The sequence below is a fragment of the Ovis aries genome, chromosome 2 (assembly GCF_016772045.2).
Source record: "Ovis aries strain OAR_USU_Benz2616 breed Rambouillet chromosome 2, ARS-UI_Ramb_v3.0, whole genome shotgun sequence".
Classification (NCBI taxonomy): domain Eukaryota; kingdom Metazoa; phylum Chordata; class Mammalia; order Artiodactyla; family Bovidae; genus Ovis; species Ovis aries.
In genome coordinates, this window is record NC_056055.1 from 83,970,356 (window position 1) to 83,986,934 (window position 16,579).

General features: G+C 33.6%; 1 protein-coding gene across 1 annotated transcript in view; it reads right to left on the reverse strand.

Annotated features, from left to right (window-relative positions):
• PSIP1 (PC4 and SRSF1 interacting protein 1) overlaps positions 1-16,579 on the reverse strand; it is a gene marked incomplete at its 3' end in the record, with an annotated part of 36,839 nt that overhangs the window by 1,705 nt on the left and 18,555 nt on the right. Inside the window, 9 exon segments of the mRNA NM_001143892.1 lie at positions 657-870; positions 980-1,081; positions 1,288-1,358; positions 1,958-2,013; positions 4,693-4,811; positions 5,723-5,951; positions 9,579-9,654; positions 10,706-10,802; positions 16,217-16,279. Coding sequence (NP_001137364.1) covers positions 657-870; positions 980-1,081; positions 1,288-1,358; positions 1,958-2,013; positions 4,693-4,811; positions 5,723-5,951; positions 9,579-9,654; positions 10,706-10,802; positions 16,217-16,279 — 1,027 coding nt within the window.

Below are 16,579 nucleotides of genomic sequence, written 5' to 3' on the forward strand. Positions count from 1 at the left end.
ATAGTGATGCCTTGGATGTTGCTATAATTCATGAAAGGCTCACTTGCTGTAACATTTTTTAAACATTCTGAAAATAAGGTATGTCATTTCTATAGACATAACCCTACTGCACACTTTAGACAGACTAAGACTTTAGTATAAGGTAAACAAATCTGTATGCCATGTGACTCACTTTATTACAGCAGTCTGAAACCGAACCCACAGTATTCCTGGAGTACAAGCAAACCTGTACTACAGGTTCTATTTCAAGCTTCACTCATATATACACCTTAAAATGTTTATGACTGAAATGGCATAGGAATTTGCTTCAAAATAATCTTCAGGAGTGTCACTGAAAAACTTGGGAGATATAATAAAAGACCAGTGATCATACGTTAATAGCTGCTGAAGCTGACTCAGGAAGTTCATTTCTCCTGACTTTTGTGTAGGTTAGAAATTTTCCCTAATTTAAATGAAACCAATAGCAACTACTACTAATAGTAACTACTACTAAATAACTACTAGTAATTTAAACTTGATAAAAGTTTAGCTAAGATTGAGCAGACTCTGCTAAGTTCTTTTGGGACTCCCATCATCTACTATAGGTTAAGGCATTAGTAAGATTAAATATCAAAGCCATTTTTAAAAAGTAATTCCAACAGACTATTACCACATACCTGTTTGTTCCTTTTCTAGCTTTTTGTTTGGCCCTTTCTTCCCTTGATCTTTGGTTTTATTTGCTTCCTCATGCTGTCTTTGTTCAGCAAGAGATTTGTTCAGCACTTGTGTGATCACAGAATCTCCTTCACCAACCAAAAACATGTTCTTAAACTTGTTATACAACATTGTAGACTTTTCCATGATAACCTGACTAACTTTGAATCGCCGTATCTGAGAAAACAAAAGATAAGCTCAGAATTTGCCTAATTGATTTCTGAATGTTATTTAACAAAGTGGTGATAATGAGCAAATTTTTAAAATCTGCGTAAAGATCACTTACTTTTTTCAGTGTTGTAATCATCTCTGTGTGTTTTTGAGCTTGTTGCATTGTGACCTGAAGTGAAGCCAGTTCATCCAAAGCCTCAATACATCTGTTGACATCCTTCATGACAAAACAGTAATTTCATAACTGTTAATTACCACAACCCATAGAATCCAGAGATTACTTTCAAAATCTCAAACAAGGCATACAAAATAGCCAGTAACATTCTGTTATCTCAAATTTACATACTTATCAAACCATGTTAGAAAAAAACATTAAGCTACAAAAGCAGCACTGTATTTTTAAATGAGGTATTAAACACTTACAAGATTATCAATTTTGAGTGAATTTTTAATTTCAGCATGTATCCTTTGAAGTCGAGAATCCATTGATGTTTCTATAAATTAAAATGTGAAACACAGTAAATAAGTTTTCCAAAACCAGTATTTTTGTATAATCTAAAGCAAAGTATAATGGAAAGAAGTGGTAATTTTTAAAAAATGTTCTTAGTAATCTGCTTACATCATTAAGAAATTATCTGCCATTTTAAGTCTTTAGTTTAGGAAACCAATATTCATTATACAAGCAAAGAATCACTGAGTCGCTGCATGTCTCTAAAATAAGTGGTCTGCATCCACTAACTCCTTCTCAATCCTTTAGGACCTGCCTCTCCCTTACATATTTAACCAAAACTAAAATATCCATCTGAAACCAGATTTGTCAGAAATGGGGAAACATCTTCCTTTAGGCAGTGTTACAATAAAATAAATCTGACTTCATCATATAAGGAGCAGTAAAATAATAAACATGACCACCTCTGCAAGTTCACCTGATGATACTTAAAAAGTGCAAAACATAACAGAATCCATTAGGGAATTAAAATGTGTACTTGTACAATAAGAATATCAAATGACTGATTTCAACATGTATACAATTAAGTTTCTGTAAAACTTCCTGTGTATAACATTATACATCTTAGAAAGTGAAATAACTAACCTCGCTTCTTCTCCACTTTCTTAACTTCTGGCTTCTTTCCTTCATCTTTATTCTGCCTATCAAATGTTAACACAAATATTTCAAAAACATTGGAACTCTGTGACTGATAACCAAATGCCCACAATCCCTTTTGTAAAAGTTTTTTTTCTTTAAAATAGTTAAGTGACCTAGATCACAAGAAATTGACTATAATTTTTAGACCTTTCCAATGCCACATTAGTATTAGTATAAATAAAACAACATAAAAATTAACATGCCAAAATAATCTAACAATCTAATTTTTCAGTGGCATTACAAATTTTAACAGCTGCTTTTGTGCAATTTTATTCCAACAATAGTGTGTTAAAAGACCAACTGCAGCGTCAATGGATAAATAGGCCATGGTGGGAAGAGAATGCCTGTTTCATGAATTCTAAAATAGCATGTCAAATTAGACTGATTTAATTGTTCCCACATCTCCAAAAGGTAGGTAATTTGAGGGGTTCAAAGTTAGTTACAAGATTAAATAGACTATAATGCTACTGTATTACAATAAAGTGGGATTTATTTTTGCCACTGTATCAAACTTAAATGACATTTACTAGTGTTTACATACCATTTCACAAATGAAAAGGTACCATTTTACTGTAAATCACAAAAATAACCATTTAAAAATGAATTCTTAATAATTTCTAGCACCTTGACTTAGAGTTCGGGCCCTACTATAATAAACCAATTGAAATAGACAAGAACAAAAAATATCTAAAAATCAGGTTTTTTTTTTTAAAAAAAACTTTATTTTAAAATTTTGGTTACAGTTTCATTTTTGTTTTCTTAACAAGTCTACTATTTAATCTCTCAGGATTAAAAAAACAATTATTAATATTCTAAAGAATTAAACAACAAAGGAATGTCAAGGGAAGGGCACAACTGCCCCATTCTCTAGGGGTATAATATAGCTACTCCAGTTTAACACCTAGCTTCAAAACAAAATGAATTTTTATATTTTCTAAATGAAATAATGTACAACCACCATCTTCATCTGAGCTTGTAACTTTCAAACACAAAGCTTCATTTTAAGCTTGGTAAAAAACTTAACAGGAATGATGGCCGACCTTAGTATGTAGTGTGTACCTTACAGGAAATGTTTTTTAACAATCATAACACAGTAATAATGCCATTAATGAAGTCCTCAATTTAGAATCTGGAACATTCTTCCATCAAAAGGGGGGAGGGGGAAATTCAGTCCAATGAGTCTGTCTCAAGATCTTCATCTCTTGTTTGCTCCACTTGTATTCTCTTTTCAGTAACTGGATTAATGCTTTGAGCCCAAAATGAGATATATTTTTTATTACTGTAGATTACATGTTGTTTGGCTGGGAATACAATACAATAAACTTTATTTTTGCATAATGCATTTCATACAAGCTGCATCTGAAATGCTTTACAGAGCAAAACTGTCCAAGTACAAAGTTTTGTAATAACAGAAGAAGGAAAGAAAACACAAATATTAGAATTTGAGAAAGTTACATTCGGAGGACATTCAAAAAGAAATTGAAACACATAAAGATTAACTTTGAGATACTAAAGGATTGGGCTAGATTTACTAAGCAACAACTAATTTTATATCTTAAATTGGGGAGCACAATAAAGTTAAAAGCAACAAACAGTCCAACAACTTTTCAGTGAAAGGACAGGAAAGGATAGGTAACAAAAAAATAACTAATATTTACATAAATGGTCCAAGTCTAACAGATTAAAGGGAGTAACATTTCTGAGCTTTAAATCAATTTTTAAATTACTCCCTCTTATAGCTAAAACTGCTTATATATCCTCCAAAAAACTAAGAAAGGAGATGGTCAAATGCTATACTTTACAAGACTTTCAGCTTACAGATTTATTATATAAAGAAAAGGTACAAAATTATTTAAGAATAGTTTTTTTAAGAATTTCACTGCTTAAGTTTGTCTTAGTGACCTACAGCATGTTTTTAAAATCACCTCCTCACTAAAACAACAAAAAAACAGTTTAGTCAGAATAATGCAAGACGTTTCACAAAGAAAGAAACGTTTTTCAGAGAAAGACCTCAAAAGAGACAGTCTAAAGATAACTAAGAAAACAAATGTAATAAACACATGAAGCCTAATCATCATTGTCACTGCTATTTTCCTTATAAAATTATTTTATAGAATAAACTTAAAGGGGCAAGAAATTCCCCATGGTAAGTATATATTATCTCCAAGTATCAAAACTTATTATCTTGATTTATATTGCACACATCTAATGCAAACCCTGTCAGCCTTTCAGATTTACTTGTACTGGCTTCATGGGTTTCCAACTGTGCTTTTGTTATTTTTGCTGGTCTTCTGGGGGAGGCCTGCTGGTGGTATGACAAAGATAAATATTTTCATTTTTTGTCCACTAATTTATCATCTTTCTGTATTTAATATTATATGAGAAAACAGTAGAGGATGAGGACATTTTCTACAAAGCCTTGAAGCAGTTAAACCCTATCTGCACTTTCCGTTTAAATTAAAAATAATTCATAGGGTGATTATCTCAGTGAATTTCATCCTCTTTACTCAGAAAAGAATGAAGCCTGAAATATGATTATCATATATTGAAGACATTTTTCTAACACATGGGCAAAGTCACTTCTTTAGAAGGCTTCAGAAAGTCTGGAAAATGAGATTCTATTGTTTAAAATTTTCATGCTGGCTTAAAGAAATTGAAATTTATAATAAGAAAATACTTACTGCTCAGTTTCCATTTGTTCTTCTTGCTTGCGTTTTCTATCTGCAACCTCTTTCTCATGTTGTCCTTTGAGCATATTCCTTCTATGAGCAGTTTGAAAGTTTCTTCCACCTTTTCTCTTCTGTTTTATTTGAGAATTAGGATGGTTTTAGTTAACTATCAAGTCAGTGACTAATGCTTCTATGATTACAGTTGTGGGAGAAAAGCAGCAACTAGTTTTCTTAAGGGACAATTACTAATTTTAAAAAATCTTAGAATTCCACCTTGTTGCTATCTAAATTTAACTTTCGCCTTGATCAATTTGGGATTCATAATCTATTTACTGCATTGCTATAGGAATGACATGCTTTGGTTAATATGGATTAAAATGAAGTACATTAGGCTGTTTGCTTCTACACTGTGACTTCAATACCTGTTTACTGACAAGTGCCTGCTCAACCTATGGAATTTTAGGTCCGGGGCTTCTCAGGGTATTAATAAGTTAGATAAACATAAATGAAAGACATACACAACCTAGGTCAGTAGATTTCCAAGGCTATACACAAAACTTTTTTTATACAGAAAAGAATGCATAACTTTAATCAAACTCCTAAATTGCTGCATCCAAATAAAGTACCACTAATAAACTGTACACTCAATAGGTCTGAAATGCTCGTTGAGGTCAATAATATAAATCTACGTATAAATTTACCTTTTTACATCTGTTGTCACTGGTCACAACTTCCTTGGCTTAATTCTTTACTTTCCTACCTTTTCTAAGTAGATGGGGTTATTGGAAGTTTATCATACAACATTTTAACTCCCATTTAATTGTAAAAAGGTAAGGTAAACTTATGATGTACAATAAAGCTTCAAATTTGCTTTTTAACACTGCTAACTGAAGTTTATTCAGAAAGGTAAAGAAATTCATTTTAACTTTTAATCATATTTATAGACTTTCTTAAAGATACTGAAATCTTGATCTAAAGATTAAGAACTACACAAGAAACTAAAAATAAAACAAAGGTTTTATTTTATATGCAAACATTCTACCTTTTCACCTTCTTGATCATCTCCTTCTTCTTCAGAATCAGAGGTTGATGTAACCCCTGTTTTGGCTAAATTTTTCCGTTTTGATTCAACTTCCTTTTTCCCCTCTTTTTTATCTGGCTCTTTTCTTGGCTTTTCTTCTTCCTTCTGGCCCTCTTCATCCTTTTTAAGCTGTTTTTTAGGTTGTTTTTCCTCTTGCCCCTTTTTCTTGCTTTTGTCTTCTTCAGTTATCCTATTTCACAGGTAAAACAATGAAAAATAAACTTATGTATCTTTTCATTCAACCACAATCTCTGAGTTAATAACTATTTTGGGTAACAATAAGCTATACAGTTTTTTATTTAAAAACAAATTTTAAATATCTTCAAGTAAAATGTAAGGAAGGGTCACTATCAGCCTATCACACACAAAAAAGAACATCCTTTGAATATAAGTGAGAAGATGGAAAAATTACAGTGGCACTAGAAGAATGATTCCCCACCCACCCCACCCCACCCCCATTTTCTAAGTTCTTTGTAGCTCATTCACTTAAAAATAATACTGGGTACCATCTCAGATGCCATGGTACTATTCTTGACTCTGGGGAACAGCAGTGTATAAGGTGTGTGAGATCCCTAGATTTTAGCCACATAGGCAAAAATACAATTGCAGAATCAAACTAGTATGGTGAAATACAGTCATTTTAAAATTTGAAGAAATATTCCTTGTAATTTAAAAGGCTCAATTCATGCATATAATGGTTATATATATGGCCAATTAATATTATGCAGTGTTCAAGGAATTTTATTGAGAATTTCATATGTTATTTAAAAGCTGCAAGGAACCCCAGATCATTCAGTCCAACCCATTCCATTTAATAGGTGAGAAAATGATGGTGCAAAAAGGTCAGTTAGCCCAATATCTCAATTCCAAATCAACTGACTTTCCAGACAGCTGCTTCCTTGAACCCTTAAGAGATTAACTTGCAAAAGGAAAAAAAACCCCACATTTTATTTCTTTAGACATTTTTTGTCACGTAACTGACATTGGCTATGTTTATCTTCAAATGTTATATGGGTTTCACCCTTTACTTTTAATCAATGGAAGATAAAGCAGGCAAGTAAAATCACTTTAGTATTTTCACAAATTAAATATTTTGACAATGATCATTTTGTGGAGATGCAGAAGAGAGGATCAAATATAAAAGGCATTTCCATGGCTCTTAAAAGTTACTGACCAACTGCCTCCCCCTGTACAAAGAGCCAGGTATTAAAAATAAAAATATCCTTTTAACCCCACATGTCTGCTTCTAGCAACATATTCTAAACAAGAAAAATGTATACATACAAGGAATAAACATTTTAAGAATTATGACTCACATACTGGAGAAACATGACTACTTTTCTCTCTTAAAGACAGAGTTAAAATGTGTATCATATGCTCTTAAGAAATGGATTATTTCTAAGTTTTAAAAACAGTATCAAAGCAGAGAATTCCCATAAACATAACTACGATTAAGTCTTTAGTTAATTCTCTCCTTACCATCTTCCGTGAAAAATAGACCTCTTGGGGATAAGTTCTCTATTAACAGGTCAAGGTATGGTAGGAAAATTATACTAAAGGAAATTATAAATATAGTTTAATTAAAAAAAAAAAGCCCCAAATATCTCAAAGACTTGTAATAGATCTTTACATGAGGATTAGGAGATGGTTTCAGCTTTTCTGGATTCCATTCCACTGTCTTATCATTTCAGGACCCACTGCAAAGAAGCTGTCACTACCAGAGACACCCATTGTTCTTATGGTGGACAGCTTCCATTTTAAAAGGGTTTATATAGTTTTGCTCTGCACTCTACTAAGTTTTTGTCCAGATACAGAGCTAAGAGTAGCTGTAACAGCCAATGCCTAGCCTACATACAGCACAAATGAGAAATAAACATTGTAAGCTACTGGAGTTGTCTATCATGGAAACCTAGAACGTGTGACACTTGCTTTGCATTTGAAACCCTACTACACAACACACGAAACTATTGTCTATGATAACTGGAAAGAAACTTTATTCAGTGAATTTGTGGCTTTAGGTGAAGAGGTTTCAAGACAAAATATTGGCGTCTTCCAGTTGATTGTTATCAACAAATTTTATCAGGTACTTCAAGAAAAAGGAAGTTCAAAAAATAACAGGACAGCTAAGGAAGGAGAAAAAAATCCCATGCATCTCAGTGGTGAAAGTTGTTTCCAGCCTATAAAAGATTTTTAAATCCAGACAAAGACAGGAGTCAAAGATCCAGTCAAGGTAATGTATTAAGTTGCCAGCCTTTCCTTAAGAATTCAAACTGAGATACCTTGATCCTTCTGATAAGCAAATGATTGTAGGAAAAAGAAACCAGAAGTGGGTTTTCAAGAAAACATATAAACTCAAAGTACTTTTACATAAGTGTAAAAAGATAAGCATGTCTGGGGAAGTCTTATGAGTCACATCACTGCACATGAAGCTAACTAGAATGAAATGGACACACACACTAACAATGAAGTATTGTTACACTACCAAAAGTGACGACAATCTGCATGAAGGGAAAGTAAAGAAAGCTGCTCAGCTAGTAAGAAGGGTAGTACTTTCCAGTGCAACTATTGATACTGAAGAAAATCAACTAAAGATGATACTAAAAAAGTAGAGAACTCTCCAAAGAATGGGCCAAAGGTCAAGGAGAGAAATGGACTAGGAACAAACCTAATCAAGGAAATATCCTATATATAAAATGGGGATCTCACAATATTTTCCCAACAGAATTTCTTATTTCCCAGGGAGCAATGACTGCTGTATGTCTCATAATCTTGTCCTTGGGAGTATTTATGGTTCCCTATCCCAGATCAAAGTGCATATATAAAGGAGAGAGGGGAGCAGTTGACTTGTGTTTTAGTTCCTACGTCTCTACATCAAGGCCAGTTGATCATGAAATCCAAGACTTGATGCCTTGATTAGAGAAGACATCTTACAGAGGGGATGAGAGAGATTCATTTGAAATGTTTAACAACAAACTCACCTGCATGTACTTAATATTTTAATTTCACTATAGTAATTAAAACCATGTTGTTTTTTGCCACTATTTTTGAGACTATTTAAAACAGCTGGCTTGGCAATAAAATGAAACTCTTTCAACATACATTGGTTAAAAAGTACCAACACTCTTAAGCTGTTCTATAACTGAAATTTCCAATAAACTGTTTTCATTCAAAACATTGTAAATCCATTCTTAAATCACATACTTGAGCCTTTTCCTATAAAATCCTCGAACACAATAGCTACAAAGTTTTTGCCTTGTCTAGACATACATTCCTATTGGTGAAGTTTCTACCCAGAAAGCTGACACAGACAAGATCCACATAGAAAAGAATGGTGGCAAGGAAGGAAAACGGAAATACTGATTGTTTTGTTGCTAACTAAAAGAAGTCATCATTCCAAAAGACTCATTTACAAAAATAATTGTAAGTGTTATTTTGAAATAAAGGCTATTCTGGAAGAGCAAGATTTGTGGAAATTGCTTCAAAAATACTTTGTCTGGGGGTGGGGTAAAAAACTCTGTCTAAAAATTTCTTTAAACAAAGAGATTATAAATTTTACCCTGCATTATCTGAGTATCTTACATCCTGATATATAAGAAAATGTCTTAGATTAATGAAACCATATCAGATTTTTCTTGATTCCCTGTCAACTTTAACTTTTTATATAATAAAACTATGTTTTAAAGAATTTCTCTCATAATTCTAATACAAAATAGCAATAATAATCATCTGTAAATAAAAACTTGTAGAAACTCAAATAAGTTTATACATATTTTAAGTGAAATGTCTTATTTATTGCATAACTAATTATAATACTCACATGTCACTCTCTGAAGGACAAGGTTGTTTTACCATTTTGGGTCTGCCTCTTGGTTTTGGAATCTTGACCTCTGTGGCTAACATTCACAGGAAGAAAATTTTTGTAACTACCAGTTTTCCCACCAAGATGTAGACATCATATATAAAAGTTATAAATATACATACTATTAATTAGTAGTTATTACAGATATAGTTTCTTTTTTTTTACTTTAGGTTTTAAAAATCGTATCCTTGTTCAAATGAGTAACAATTTAGAGAAGTAAATCAAGGTTATTTTCAATTTACTTAATTGAACTTAAAAGAACATCCTTCACTGTTGTTTTAACAGGAATGTCACAAAATTCAACTTTATAGTAGATAACAGCCCTTATATTCAACATTCATATACATACTACAATATCATTTGTAAATCTATGTTCACAACTTTGAAAATTCTTAATCAGAATTCACTAAATTTTCTAACAATACCATTAATTTGATCCATTACACTATTAAAATCCAAAGAAAAAGGTAAACAAATTTGAGGCAGAGGTATCACTCAGTTTAAATCTGTTTCATTAAGAATCCTATATTATGAAGTAGGGAAAAAAAAATTGTCTCTATCCTGGCTAACTTTCTTTGTTTTACTTTGTATTAGAGATAGAGCCTTCCAAACTATTTCCTATTTGCCAAATTAGGAAAATATTTTAAATAGGCTGAAGACATCTACGTATTATATAGGTCCTAATAAAGAAAGAATACAAAAATTTAAAAATTAGTAACTTTGATAACTCAAATGTTGTGTTCTCTTGCTTTCATTATGATTCCATTTGGAAAGCTTAAGTTTTCTAAAGTTAAGAGGTAAAGTAAACCCATTAGTCACGGAATTTATATCTCACCACAGCCTCATTAGCTGCTATTAACAGAAAATGTAATGGGGATAAACAGAAAATGAAAAAGTCTCAAACAATTATTTCAAATTTAAATACCTTATCAGGGAGTAGAAACCTTAATGTTTATCTTCTTTAAAATGTGTATGTTACACATAACCAAGTGTCTATTCACCTATTCCAAAGCAGCTGAGGTACAGCACTTAAATGGATTAGAATACTGATCACAAGCCAGATACTTAAACATTAACAATCCTACCTGCAGGTCGTCCTCTTTTAGGACTCACTTTTAGATTAGCAGATGCTGTTGCTGTAGTCACTACTGCAGCCTCCTCAGTTTCTACTTGTTTTTCTGCCTGAATAACAAAGATTTAAATTATTTAGCATGGTAGGCATTCCAAGTTTATTAGTTTAATGGCAAAAACATGCCAGTGTAAGGTAAGTTCAAATATAAGCATAACTTTAAAAATATACATATTCATTTATTTGGCTGTGCTAGGTTTTAGTTTTGGCATGTGGAATCTAGTTGCCTGGCCAGGGGTTAAACCTGGGCCCCCTGCATTGTAGCACAGTCTTAAGCCACTGGACCACCACTAAGCATTACTTTTGTTATGATTTTCACTTTTCAACAGTTGACTCAGTGATGTCCTCAAACTTAGCTTATAATTCTAGGAAACAAACTATAAAACTTCACTTTTTAGATCTTCTCAACCTAAAAAGAGTCATTTGTAAAAATAAATGAAATATTCTTGATGCAAAGTGTTGAATACAGTATAATTACACTGAATAGCCCACATATTGCTTATAAATATACTTTCATTAAGTATCTCAAAATGCTAACACTTTACATTGTGTACTTATGATATACAACCTAAATTAATGTTAGAAAAGGCAATATATTAAGTTGCTGATATTTCCATCCTTTGTTAATATACACATTTTATTTTTGAAATGAGACAGATCTGCTGTTCTTCCCTAGGAGTTATTCTTATTTTCCATAAAGAAGGACTTACTGTAAAGAAATCCCAACAAACCTTTGCAAACTATAATGCCCTAAAGGTAATGAGACAACAGCCTCAAATGAGAATCCATTTAATCAATTCAAGCATTAGAGTAGAACCAAGGTTGATAACCACCAATTAGAAAGGAAATACAAGCATAATATCATAATGGAAGAGAGAAAAGAAATAGTGAAGAGATCAAAAAGAGCAATGAGGATTACTATGAGCTGCTTCCTCACCCTCAACTACTTAGAATTCAGCCCAAACTATCTCACAAAATAAAGGCAATAAAGCATCTCACAAAAACTTGCATAATCCAATCTTACTGATAAAAAGTCTTAATCTTTTAATCCACAATCTGATTTGCAAACACTTGAGATAATGACAAATACTGGTAAGGATATGGAGAATTATTCATATATTAACAGTGATCAAATCAATAAACTGGCAAAACATTACCGATCATTATATCAACAATACAGAATATGCAAATCTGACTCAGGAATCCCACTGAATTTATCCAGTTTTTCATTATAAATAGTTTAAAAACTTACAGACCATCCCTGCTCCACTCCTAATTTGATAGCTCTGGAGTAAGAAGCCGGGCATCTGTTTTTATAACAAAGGTTGAGAACCCAAGATTGTATGAAAGCTCCTATTAAGAAGTTAGGCGGGCCAAAGTTCTCCGAAATTCAGTTCAAACTGATAAGCTCTTTCAGTGCCAGAAGAAAAACCTCTCTTCAATTACACTTTCAACTTTTGGAAATAAATCATGACACTGCATTAAGAATTAGAGGTATGAATCTTTTTGAGGAGATACCAATTAGAGACAGCAAGTTCATCTATAACTAATATCATAAATAAACACTTTAATAAGCAAAAGTACAGCCCTTCCACTGACATATATTCTTGACTATTACAGCAAAATCATGCAAGTCAAAACCACTCCTCATGAAAATATTAACTAACTTAATAAGAAATATTTTATCTATAAAAATGACTATTATTTCAAATATATATCTAAATATCTTAAATGCAAATATTGACTAGATTAATTTTTTCCACATTTTCTCTCACTGGGACCTCTACTGTTCAGTTGCTAAGTGGAGTCTCTTTCCGACCCCATGGACTGCAGCACATCAGGCTCCTCTGTCCTCCACTATCTCCTGTAGTTTACTCAAATTAAGGCCATGGAGTTAGTGATGCTATCTAACTATCCCATTCTCTGCCGCCCCCTTCTCCTTTCTGTCTTCAATCTTTCCCAGCATCCGGGTTTTTTCTAATGAGATCTCATTAAATTAAAAGACGCTTACTCCTTGGAAAGAAAGTTATGACCAACCTAGACAGCATATTAAAAAGCAGAGACATTACTTTGTCAACACAGGTCTGTCTAGTCAAGGCTATGGTTTTTCCAGTGGTCATGTATGGATGTGAGAGTTGGACTGTGAAGAAAGCTGAGCACTGAAGAATTGATGCTTTTGAACTGTGGTCTTGGAGAAGACTCTTGAGAGTCCCTTGGACTGCAAAGAGATCCAACCAGCCCATCCTAAAGGAAATCAGTCCTGGGTGTTCATTGGAAGGACTGATGTTGAAGCTGAAACTCCAATACTTTGGCCACCTGATGCAAAGAGCTGACTCACTGGAAAAGACCCTGATGCTGGGTAAGATTGAGGGCAGCAGCAGAAGGGGATGACAGTGGATGAGATGGTTGGATGGCATCATGGACTCAATGGACATGGGTTTAGGTAGACTCCGGCAGTTGGGGATAGACGGGGAGGGCTGGCGTGCTGCATTTCATGGGGTTGCAAAGAGTCAGACACGACTGAGTGACTGAACTGAATCCTTTGACAACTTTTCTCCCCATATATGACCCCATTTGCTAGCTCTACTCCCTTCATGACTTTACATAAAGGCCTCTCAACTCTACAGAAACCTCACGGGACTGTCATTCATCTGCAAACTTGTTTTGCTGCACCTGTCCCACAAATCTCCAACAGAGGATTACCATAAAACTCTACTTTCCTTGCTTTATTATTTGCTACTGATCTGAGCCCTGCTGGAAAAAAAAATCTACAAACGTGCATGCATTTTATGCAGCTTCATTTGTGGTCACAGTTCTCCATTACTCCTTTACCCTCTCTTTTGTCATTCCCTTTCCTTCTCCTCCCTCTGGCATAAACTTTCAATCCTTTCTTCTTGCCTTATACCATATATGCAGTCTTGCTTTGAATTCAGTGAGGGAGAAGGGAGAGACTGAGGCCAGCAGGAAGGGAGTCCCTTAATTTCCAAGTCTCCCTAGAAATTTTTAATAGTCCATTCCCTTCAATGTTATAAAAGATGAAAAATGTCTCTTTTCCATTAAGTCAGTTTCTTTAAATGTGTTCTCCCTTTTCTCTCACTCAGCATTATTCTTAACTTTCAATAATTTAAACTCAATATCTTTGCTATTTCCTGGTTTCACAAAGAAAAGGCGTTACAGCCTCTATTATATTTTTTTTACTCTAACACCCTCCCTTAACCATGGCAAATCCTTGTTGCATTCTCTCTCCTCACTTCAAAGATTTCAAAACCACAGTGTAATTTTAACATTAAACATTTTATTCTTTAGTCTACTTCACCTGTTCTTACCATTTGACCTTAAAGTATCCTGGCAGATCCTAACTGTCAAACCTTACTGGGCCCCCTCTGCATCAGGACCCTACTAACCACTCCCTCATTCTTAAAATTCCTTCCTTCCCTGTTTATCTTGATAGCTTCTCTTAGATTTTCTCCTGACAGTTCATTCTCCACCACAATTTTACAAGGCAACCTTTCATGGCCACTATATTACCTCAGGATTCTGGTTTCTGTGTGGTTCTTGGTAAACTTTCCCCCTTGACTAACCATCTAATATCCTGTATTTATGAGACCACATCTCTAACTTCTACCTTTAACCCTTTTGGTGTCAGAGAAATATGAATTTTCAGTCTAATTCTCAAAGGTGTTTCACATCCTCCTCAGCCTCTACTCTCAAAACATCTCCTGCATTTCAGTATATAATCCAGTCATCCAAGCCTACACCTTAAGTCATCCTAGCTTCCTCCTTCTCCCTTCACACCCACTTTCAATCAACCATTAACCCCCTAAGGGGCTCTTAGCATCCCATCTTTTACCTACACCACTAAAAATGTTAGGTTAACTCTTTAGAAAGGTTTTTATAATTTAGTTACCAAGTCATAATCGTAACTCTCCATTTTAATTGTCATATGTATTTACTATCTGTCTCAACAAAAATGTCATTCAGTGAGAACAAAGACATTATCTTCCTTATTCACTGATGATTTTCTGCCTGGGCCAGTGAAGTAAGTACCAAAACTCTGAATCAACTTATCAGGAAACTAGTCTCACTCTGCTTCAATTCAATTCCCATCATTTACACTGCTTTAAAAGAAATATCTGAAATTTAAAATGATTCAAAGGCTATCCACCAGTTCTTCAGGATAACACATTGGTGTTTTCATACTTGTTTCCCTCAAATGTTATGGTCTGATAATACTGAAATGCAACACTAGAAATGCTTGAAGCAAAGTTTTCTCTTATGCCTCTGTCCTCCCCTACTCCTCCATCTGCCTGTCAAAATTCTGCCTATCTTTTAAAATCTTGTTCAAGTTATCATAGCTCCTTCACATACACACACACCCCACAGGGGATAAAAAGCCACTGGAAGTAAAATATGAAAACAATTACATAGTAATTGTAAATAGTAAATAGTAAATAGTAAAATAGTAATAGTAAATAGTAAAATAATTACAGTGGCTTCAATTAAAGACGCTGAACTCACACTACAGTACAAGAGAAAAAAAAACAACCCTTTTTAAAAGACTGAACCCTTGGAGTTCCCTGGTGGTGAAGCAGTTGAGAATTGTGAGAATCTGTGCTTCCACTGCAGGGGACATGAGTTCAATCCCAGGTGAGGGAACTAAAATCCCACGTGCTGCATACTAAGATCCCATGTTGCTGTGTGGCTTGGCCAAAACAATAAACTAATAGCATAATTTGCCATTAAAAGAAAAAACAAACTGAACGCAAGTTTTCTTTGTAGCTTTGTCATATAATAATAGTTTTTCTATTAGTTATGTAACTAGGTCAGAAAAAGGTGTGATGAACAAAACTTCACATAGGAGAGAAGAAAACATAATTAAAATCCTAAGATGTACTTCATCCCAAACTGTCACATCCTCTCATTTCACACAACAATGTTGTAAAGTAGTAACAACAGCGTAACAGTGGACATTTATAAAGCACTTACCATGTATAAGAATTTATTATAAATATTTTATATGTCTTAACTGATTTAATCCTCTCAATAATCTTATAAATATATATATTATCCATTTTATAGAGAAACCTTAAGGCAGCAACATAAAAAGGAATGAAAATTGGTGCATTTTGTTTACCATTCAACTTAAGGAGGGAGAAGGAAATGGCAACCCACTCTAGTATTCTTGCCTGGAGAATCCCAGGGACAGAGGAGCCTGGTGGGCTGCTGTCTCTGAGGTCGCACAGAGTCGAACACGACTAAAGTGACTTAGCAACAGCAGCAACTTAAGGATGTTGTATCACTAAGAAAGCAACAGTTTTGATATGTAAACATAACCTATCCTTTACAATAAGGACTTAAGAGTGAAACACTAAGTTTAAACAGTACAGTTTTTTCACTATCTACACTTCCTCAATCCAGCTAAAATAAAAATTCTTTTAAGATCTCTGTGGTTAAGCTGTAGAATTACCTTTCTCTTCCTCCCTCTTCTGGCAGCTTTTGGAGTGGTTATGTCAATTGCTTTAGTCACATCCTATACAAAAAAAAAAGATGAAACTGATAAATTATGCCACACCTGAAAGAAAGTTTCTTAAATTAAAACTCACAAACATGTTTCACTGAAAGAACTAGGGAACTTGTTTGAAATTACAAATTTTGAAAAGTCTTAATATTATCATTATGAAATAAGAGGAACTACTGCTATCTCTGTCCAAAAAACAAAAAAAATTTGTCAGATCAAATATTAAAGTCACACTTGCTAGTACACTGCAGGGGTTGTCTATTTAAATTTACAAAACACAAATCTTTCTACAGCAGAATCTTCAGTTGTAGG